Source organism: Pezoporus occidentalis, unplaced genomic scaffold, assembly GCF_034315485.1.
Source record: "Pezoporus occidentalis ecotype Australia unplaced genomic scaffold, CSIRO_AGI_Poc_V1 ctg116, whole genome shotgun sequence".
NCBI lineage: Eukaryota > Metazoa > Chordata > Aves > Psittaciformes > Psittacidae > Pezoporus > Pezoporus occidentalis.
The window spans coordinates 1,116,110-1,125,666 of record NW_026912951.1 but is presented as its reverse complement, the minus strand read 5'-3'; the positions used below and the strand labels follow the sequence as shown (position 1 = coordinate 1,125,666).

The 9,557-nt window shown below is 41.6% G+C and overlaps 1 protein-coding gene across 1 annotated transcript; it reads right to left on the bottom strand.

Annotated features, from left to right (window-relative positions):
* Positions 1-2,426: 2,426 nt before the first annotated feature.
* DUSP13A (dual specificity phosphatase 13A) lies at positions 2,427-4,770 on the bottom strand. Its single transcript, XM_062639229.1, has 3 exons — positions 4,452-4,770; positions 3,946-4,163; positions 2,427-2,641 (listed from the first exon to the last, which is right to left on the bottom strand). The coding sequence occupies exons 1-3, from the start codon at positions 4,610-4,612 to the stop codon at positions 2,442-2,444; spliced, it is 579 nt and encodes a 192-aa protein (XP_062495213.1). The 5' UTR covers positions 4,613-4,770; the 3' UTR covers positions 2,427-2,441.
* Between the last annotated feature and the right edge of the window lie 4,787 nt (positions 4,771-9,557).

Genomic DNA, 9,557 nt, shown 5'->3' with positions numbered 1-9,557 from the left:
TACATTTTCTGAAGTGCCACTGGTGAAGCAGTATTTTCTCTTGTTTTGGTTCCTTAGTCTAACTTGCCAAACCAATAATTGAAATACAAGTTTTCCCACTGATAGTGGAAAATAGTGAAGTACTAATGTCACGTCACATCATGACTTGAACTGTGGGTAGTACAAGTGACAGGTGAGAAGGCCCTTTTCCTCCCAGCACATCACAGCAGACAGTATTTTCTGGTTTAAGAAGTTACAGGACTAATTCTACTGCTTTAGCTTATGTTGACTGGATTTTTTTTTCCTGAGCAGACCTTTTGCTTATGTTGACTAGAGTCTTTTTCCCTGAGCAGACCTGGAGCCAAATTTAAACTGTATATAAGGAAGAGAGCAATACACCCAGGCAGGAAATATAGACAATACTAACTGCACAGATAAAAAACACTTCTGTGATTTGCCAGTGTCCTTGAAAAGAGTTTCTAACTAATTGATTCCCTCCACTGGGGTAAGTCTTGCTGTACAAGATCACTACCATGTCACTGGTGGCATAGATGCTATATTGACTCAGCTTCGCTTTGTACTCTTCTCCTGATGAAACGATCCTCTCCCAGGATGAGCAGTATCTCTGAGAGCAGGTACTAATTTACAACAGAAGCAGCTTTCACAGCTGTGGCTTTGTGGGACAGATGTTCAGGGGCATGCAAAACATAATCCTGGTGGGGGGGTCCATTAATCTTGCTCACACATGTCTAATTTTGCCCAGCCTAAGGCCATTAAGATGCATTATTCCACTCAAGTGAATTTCAGATTTTTCAATGCCATGTCTTGAAAGGGTTTCCAGACTAAAACCTACTGTAACGTGAATAAAGTATAAATTATAATGAAATATTAGCTCATATAAGTCCCTATTAACTCTAATGGAAAACTTCAAAGCAAACCCACCCCCTCCTCCACCACTCTGCTGCTTTGTGAGGTACAAAGATTGTCTTAGCACTGTTGGGCTTTAAATGTGATTTTCTATTTGATCTTTTTACACTACACTGTCTTCTCTTTCTCTCATCAGTGGAGCTCTTTGGCAGCATCTAGGAAAATCTGGACCATCAAATAGACCTCTGAAAGGATCTTAAATCTGCTTACTTTGGAAAGCATTTGTGTACACTGAAATAGGGAGGGAATTCTACATTCCTATATGTGCTAGGCAGTATCAGTATTCATGTTATAATCTCTCCAAGAATTAAGGAGTATAGGGGTCCTGGGAAGGAAGAGTTTTAACTCACAAGTTATCACTATTTAAGTTTTCAAAGAACCTTGCAAGTCTCTCTCAGGGGAGAGGAAAACGATCAGAACTGATGCTTCAAATGCAAACAAGCATAAATGTATTTATTTAATCTTGCAGGGAAGGTTTAAAAGGTCAGCTAATCAATAAATCAAACCAGTAGCAAAGTGCAAAAATAGATTTGATTATCACTTCATGGTTCATCACAAAGTAACAAGCTAATTTTCAGGCAGAGTAGTAAGTAGCATGAATTTCAAATACAGCTGTTGCTGCATGAACCATCACATTGGTTTAAGTACCAATTACCTGGTGATAGGAAAAGTGACATCCTCAAAACAGCTTAAAACTAATTAGTATCAATTAAGCCTAGCCACTGACATAAGCAAAGTTCCTACCTGATGATAAATCAGGGATGATTCAAAGCCACTTACACAGAACTGATTTGGGATAATTGTGAGGGATAGTGAACTAATGAGCTTACAAAACGCTTTGAAGAGTTGACATCTTTTTTTTAAATGTCCTCAGTATACTGCATAATATCCACTATCATGCTGAAAACATATTTACACAAGGAAATGTTTGCAGATTTGCTGACCCAGAGACTGCAGAGAGCTGCACAGAAGTTTATTCTGCTGTTGTGGGTCTTCAGGCTGTCTCAGCTTTCTGTAGTAACTCTGTAGTATTTAGAAGGCCAGTGAAAGAGCAATGTTTCTACAGCAATGCCTGTGCTTTTAAGAAATTTTCCTCACCACATCACCAGGCCTGAAATGCAAAAAGATTTTCTTATGAAAACATGCACAGAAGAACTGTAACCAAACGGAGGAAACTGGCTGTTATACTCCAAAGTAAAGGGCATGCAAGCATACTGTACAGATACATGCAATTACTGAACATGCCTCTGGCACTAGCACAAACTAGGACCAAACTCTGGCCATCTTAACCACTCCAGTGGAGTCATCTGGTTGCACTGTGTTAGGCACTGCAGCACACAGTGCTTATGGTGCTGATCTTGGCTGTACTGGTTTTGGAGAAACTGAGCTATCAGAACGAATCAATTTACAGTTCTGTTGACTTTTTTCTTTGATGCATAATTTTCCTCATTTTTTTCAATATGCATCAAGCACAGGAAGCACAATGACTATGAAGGTTGAAATTCAGAGAAGTGAATGTAAATGGTTTTGCCCTTTCAGCAGTCCTTCTTTTGCCGTAGCTGAACATCCAAATTTTGCAGGTGTTTCAGAAAGCCACGATTGGGTGAAATCCATCGATGTTCTTTCACTGTTTTGATGGCTTCAACCAACGGGAGGTGGTGATTTATCATGAGGTATGCCAGGACGAGGGAAGCTGACCTGCTTACTCCAACTGCACAATGGACCAAAACTTTAGCTGGTTAAGAAAAGAATAAAATACATATATAACCAGAGAAGACAAGCAGTACAGTGTATGTAGTTCAATTTACAGGGAAAGCAAACCCCTTCTGCCTTCTCCAGCTTGGTCAGAGTAACACTGCATACATGGTATCAATATTTCTTCCCCTTCTGATAGATCACATGAACTGCTAACAATTAAGTCTAATTTGCAATTTTTATACTCCTTGCATGAGAAGTGCCATGAGATTCCAGCCTGATCTCAGAGGTAAATCAAATAAAATCCTATTGTAATGAAGTTGTTCTGTTGTGAACAAGACAAAAATCAGACCCATTGGTTTCACAAGCGCTTACTTTGGTGAAGAAGAATGCTAAAATCTGGCTTGAAAGGATGGCACTAACACATTAGCCACCAAGAAAAAAGACTGGCCTAGTACCATTGCATAATAAGGCAATCAGCTGCCCCTATAATACTCTTTTGAAGGCACACACTGAGACAGCTCCATTAATGCCAGTTTGCTTATGCTAAGAAATGCTCTTTTATGTAATACATGTTAATTAGTATTATACTGCACCAGTGCCAAGAAGCTCAGTCTGTTGTGCAACACACTATAAATCTCTTTAGGTAAATGTAAATCTTCTCCTTGGGGGCACAGCCCTTCAGGCCCTGCTCATTCAAGAAGCTCACCTGCAACATATGAGCCTCTTCATGTAGTTGGTGGCTGTAAAAATCAGGACTTCTGTCTCTTTATTCATTTGTTCTTACAAATACAGTTGCCGTAAGAGGGTCTTAAAAGAGGGTGTCCATTTTAAATGGAGAGAACCATAGAATGGTTTGGGTTAGAATGGACATTAAAGATCACCTATTTCCAAATCTCTCTGCCATGGGAAGGGACACCTTCCACTAGACCAGGTTGCTTAAAGTCGCATCCAGCCTGGCCTTGAACACCTCCAGGGATGGGGCATCTACAACATGCATGTTTTTGCTTCTCCGTTTTTGAACCAGCCTTTCTTTCTAGATATTTTCCTCTCCTCTCCTCTCCTCTCCTCTCCTCTCCTCTCCTCTCCTCTCCTCTCCTCTCCTCCCCTTTCTGCCCCAGTCTCTTTCATACACTTTTCTCACACCAGCTTTCTGAGACCTAGTTAGAGCTACATCCATGTAGCCAGCGCTCCCTCCTCCTGCCACCCAACATGCAGGTGACCAGCAGCTGGCAGGATGGCAGGAGACCATGTAGTGACTTGTCTGCCACCAAGCTTGTGGAGCTGACCTGTTACTAGAGACTGCCAACTTGCATGAAAATGAGACCAACAATAATTGCATACCTCCTGGTGTGTTCAAGGCGTTGTGGATAAATTGTGCTGCAGAGAAAAAGAACTGGCTTATGTCAAAGCTTGGGAGGTCATGGGCTGGTACACCGTAATAATCAATGGTCTCTCCATAGAAGTCCTGGCCTCCGTGGCTGTATGATGTGCCATGGGCAGCATTTAAAACATGGGTCACACCCATCTTCCAGAGAACAAATCTGTTTTGAGCTGTTACTCTAAGGAAAAGACAAAGACAAATTGAGATGTGCGCAGAGATAATCACGGAGCAGGAAAAGTGCTGTGATTGCATCCCCCAAGCCATTTGCTGGAGTGTTGGTGCATTGCTTCTGAGGGCTAACCAAGAAGAAAGTACCAGCTTAGTCATAATTTTCTCTCGGAAACTGTGCTGTCTTCTGTGTAAATGATAGCAATTAGCAAAACTATGAGCTGTCTAAAGCTGCACCTATGAGGCATACTAACAGACAGAATGTATGGCAGAGGTATGTCTGTAAAGCTGTACTTACAGGTCTCCTAAGAAGAGATTAGGCCATACTTCATCAACATGATTGCAAGAGGGCCGCCCAGTGTTCAGGAGCTGCTCAATTTCCTTAATGGAGGGGACATCCTCCATGCATGTCCCAGCGCCTTCGGGTTCCTGGGAGCCCAGCTCCTCCACCCCAGACATGCCAAGAGCCAGGGAGAGATCCCGCTCCCACCAGCCAGAGGCAGGGCGCTGTGTGCTGGGGTGCTGCCAGCCCCTGGGACAGTCACGCGGTGAGCCGGGAGATGGGCTGAGGCAGGTGCCGGGCAGCAGCTCCTGCTGCAGAGCCACACTGCCCCTGCACTGTGCTATCCCCTGAGCCCTCTCCCCAGGACTGGCCGCTTGCCTGTGCATTGCCCTGGCAGGCACAGCCACTGGAAACAGATGCCATGTACCAGATCAGGCATTACTGGGTCCTTACTGGTTCCAGTCTGCTCGTCCCCAGAGCCACACTGCTCTGCTGCACAGCAGTCTTGGTGCTGGGGGTGTCAGCCACATGTGGCAGCAGCCCCCTGCCCACAGGACACCCACCAACACATGGCCATGACTGTTTTCAATGGTAACCTCAACCCTGCAGTAGCAGACAGTGAGATCTGGAGGCTCATCACAAGCAATTAAAGGTCTGATCAAGGAAAAATGGAAACCTATCCAGTGCAAAAAGAGTGGCAACTCTCTCCCAGTAACAACTGTCATTTATTTTGAGGTTCTTAAAAACTTAATAGCTGTGAAAGGGTCTGAAATACACCAGTGGGTCCTACTGACATGACCACCAGGAGGTTAAACACCAAGTGGATGATGAAATCTTGCCTATCACCAGTAATCTAGATAAATGTATTTCTTGAAGGTAGTGTTTTTTCACCAAGTAAAATTATCTGAGCCTAAATGTAGGTTATACATCTAATCTGTTCTATTGCAGTCACTACTTTCATCACTGTATAAATACATCTGCCACGTATTTTATGATACCTCCCTCTGTTGAAAAGAGAACAAAGGAGGTGAGTATAATGGTTGTCAGGTGAAACTTGTGAGCCACTGAGTTAGCTTGAATAGGATGGTCTGGCGAGCCTCGTGTTGGAGACCCATCATATCAAATTGTAATACTAGTGAGCCCTTTCAAGTGCCTGTGCTTCTGGTCTGCAGGATATGTGATTCCTGGCAGGGGGCTGCAAAAGTGTCAGTGGTGGAGCTACAGGGTGAAACACATGAAATGCTGATGCTTTTCCTTTGTAAGTCTGGCTGCTGACATGCTGACAAGTCATGGTTCTTCTACCAAAGCAGTGCAGAAGAGAAGGTGACCCGAGAGAAGAAACTTGCTGATGATACTATCCCCTGTAGAAAAAAAGGCAGTGAATGGAAAGAACCTTTGGTCAGGTGTGAGCCACCTTTATTTCACATGCATTGATTTACTAAGATGGAGAGATGATTTGCTTTATTTTATTTTAACAAAAGTCATATTGTGGAAAGCTGCTTGAAACCAGGTTAAAGCCTGGACTAATTAACTATGCTTAGGAGTACTTAGGGTGAGAGATCAAGGTAACAGTTTCTAGCATCAGAGGGCAAAAGTTATATGCAAGAAGAGAAAAAAAAGAAGTGATTTTGTTTAGAGTCTCTCACAAAGCAGAAACTGCTACAATTCTGGGAATTTAGAGAAGAAACTGTTGAAGAGCCTCCTGTATAGAAAGAGACTGTTAGCTCCCACTGCCATATATGTTCTGACCTAAAAGGTGAAATAAGAGAAATTACAAGCAATAGTACTGCAATGCTTATCTAGAGGAGCAGTGGGGCAGGCCCTGCTGTGAGCGAGGCAAGCAGCTGGCTGGATCCAGCAGAGGAGACCACTGCAAAAATGCTTAAAGTTATACTTCAAGCACTATGTATATGTCCTTAATATGTCACACTGTTTTTCTGTTTTGTTTTTCCTTCGTTCTTTTTTCATTTCCCAAACTGGTGCTTTTAAAGCTGACTGATTTGTGCTTATGGATGAGGAAAATTAACTGACTGAGCAGGTGAAGTTGATTAATTTGGTTTACTTTTCCCAGGTTTCTGGGTGGAGGCTCAAGGTGAGGCTTTATAAGCAGGTTTTGTTTTATTTTAATGCAAGTCCAGCCCTTTTGTTGCCAGTCAAGTTCTGTCAGAAAGGTGACACTCATGGTTAAGCCTGGCCCTTTTCAGCTCTAAAAGTTTTATTGGCTTCTACCCCAAACACACTAAGAATTCAGAGTTCATGAAAACTGTGGCATGAAGGCTGTTGAGCAGAAAAGCATGAATGCCAGAAGAGTGATCTCCAAACCATGTGTGCCTCCAACATTTGTATGACGTACACCTTCAAAACCCTGGCCTTCCACACCTAGTAGCTGCTAAACACTTCATAGTCTGCAAACACGACTGGTAAAGCTGTTTACTGATTTTTTTCTTTTTGCCAGGAGTTGCCTTTGTAACAGACAGGAAGCAGAGATATGGCTTTCAGATGAGCTCAGCGAGAATAAAATCATCTCTTCCTGCCCTATGTTCTCCCCTGCTGCTGTTCTGTCTGTGGCACTGGGCTTGGATGTCTCGGAGTGTACACCTCCTTCCATGTGTTTGCACAGGATTTAGCCGTCAGGTCTGTGGGTCAATACAAGACAGTCAGGCTCTCTGCTATGGAGATGTGCTTTGATATGAAGCCCTCAGGAAGCTGGAGAGCCTTCTCAGCACAACTGCTAACTCCCCTAAGTGAAGCTGAAGGCTTTGTTCCATCATCTCCTTGCTCCCACAGTGCCTTATTCTGTCCCTGCTTTATTTTGTCTGCGTGTTAACATTCAGGAAAAGGCCACAGTTCTCTTTGTGACGAACTGTATTTTAGTTTATATAAATGCAAACGCTAAGAACTACAAAAAACATGAACTTAGCATTGTCCTCAAAGTTGGCAGGAGAGCCCTTCCAGGTGGAATTTTTTTGTCCAGATGGATTTGGCTCTCTATAGCTTTGCTTCTTTCCTTGCCCTTTTAAAGTCACTAAAGATTGATGTAAAAAGCAACAAACTGATACATGGTTACACTGAACAGAGGCAGAATCAGCTTTCTGTGCAGTATGGACTTGACTTTCTGAGATTCTGAAGAGTTTGGATATTCTCCTGACTGTAGGGATGGTGGGCAGCTCTAAGCCAAACATCTGTGTGCAATTATGTACGCTCTTAAATCAGCTCCTGTTTAAGTTGATTTCAGAATTCCCAACAGAAGGCATCCTTCTAATCGGACTATGCCTTTGTGATTAATTTGTAGGTAGAACTTGGTGCCATAATCTACTGCAAACATTCCCTGGATAATAATGTACCAGGTGGCAACAGTGTAAACTGCCATGGAGTGCTCTAGTAGCACACAGCATCGGCAGGAAATTGTTCAGCAGTCAAATTATCTGGCATTACCAGGAAAATGTTCAGTAGTCAAAACCAAGATGTTCATGGAGGCCCTTCTATTGAAAATACTGCTATCAGTACTAACCGATGCCATGCCTGTGACACCTCTCCATCTCTCTAGTGAACACTGGGCCGAAATCAGACTCATATACCTGAAAGAAGAAGGCTTGAAATGAAAACATTATGGCATGAAGTTCAGCTAGATTCTATAAATACAGCATCTCCAGCTGCAACAGATCTACTCATTTCCGTCATGAGCCTGTTTTGAGGATTTGATTTCTGGGATGATTAGTTATTGAAGAAGAATCGAACAGAATTCTGGTGCATTTAGGTCAATATTGAGAGAGAATTTTCTGGTGTTCTACAACATAAATGTACTTTTAATGTATGGAACAATTATGTCCTATTAGCACATAGAGTTTACTTTTTTCCTTTCATTTTTTTTTTCCCCTCTAATAAGCTAATCTTCTGCCTTGAAAAAAAAAAAAAGATTATGCTTCACTAATTTGATTAGTTCTTAGGCATTCAGTCTCTTTTTCTTCCATTACGGGGGTAAGAAATTTGAAGATAAAATAGATGCTTGAAAGCTCACACATGACTGATCTAACCATGCTTTAACTGAAGTGCAGAGATTACAAAGAAATTATAAGTAATTTGTACAAAAATGAGATTACAAAAAAAAAAAAAGCCCAAAACCCAGAAAAAGAAAAACACATGCTTTAGATCAGTACCACTTCTTGTGAAAGTTTCCCCCTCCTCCCTCTTTTATGTTGTAGTCTTTGCTGCAATAGAGTTTTCATAAGTCATTCTCTATTCAGGTGGGGCCTTTCTTTCCTCTCTTGGTATTTGAGATTGATCATTTCAAATTATTAAATGCTAACAGTATTACTTAATGACACAGTGTTTAAAAAAATTACAAAAGTATTACATTGACACATCTCATTTTCCTTTGCTATATAATATATAACTGGAGCTACTTGGAATATTTCAACATAAATTTCCTTTCATTTTTTTTTGATGAAGTGTCAGCCTGAACATTGCATCAATGTAACTATGTGAAGTGAATATCTTGTTTTAAATCTAAAGATATACCCAGTGTAATTACACATTTTAAAGACTTTTTTTTCTTGGCAATCCACAGTAGTTTTAAAAATATCTGTAGCATATAATTTGTCATAAATTCTCAGACTGACATGTCAGTATTGCCACTGCCTGTCAAACTTATATCAGTGCCTTCATGTCACATGGCATGAAGTGACATAACTCAGAGTGATGGAATGAGGTTTACTGGAAATTTCTGTTAAATAAAGCATAAACTATTTAGATAATTCACCCTGTTAAAGAACATCAAATGTTAGCAAGGAGAAGTAGTTTTCGGCTTTGAAGTGCAGTGTCTAAGCAGCTATTACATGTCTACTTTCATTTAAGTTACAAGTTTTAAATTGTACTCTCTATCACTTTTCTGTGCAAGCTGATTTTGGTCATTTTCCAAATATTTGTTAGGTGATGAAACTAGACAGAGCAGAAAAATGCCATTAGCAGTGATAGCTTCAGATAGAAACTGACCATCGAGGCTTCCTCCGGTGCTGAGGTTGCCAAATCACTGCTGCAAATCAACCCAGCAGCTTCCACAGCCAGGCGCAAGGCTCTCTGCAGGGACACATGGCCAGGCTGCATAAGTCTGCTCTGCTTTTA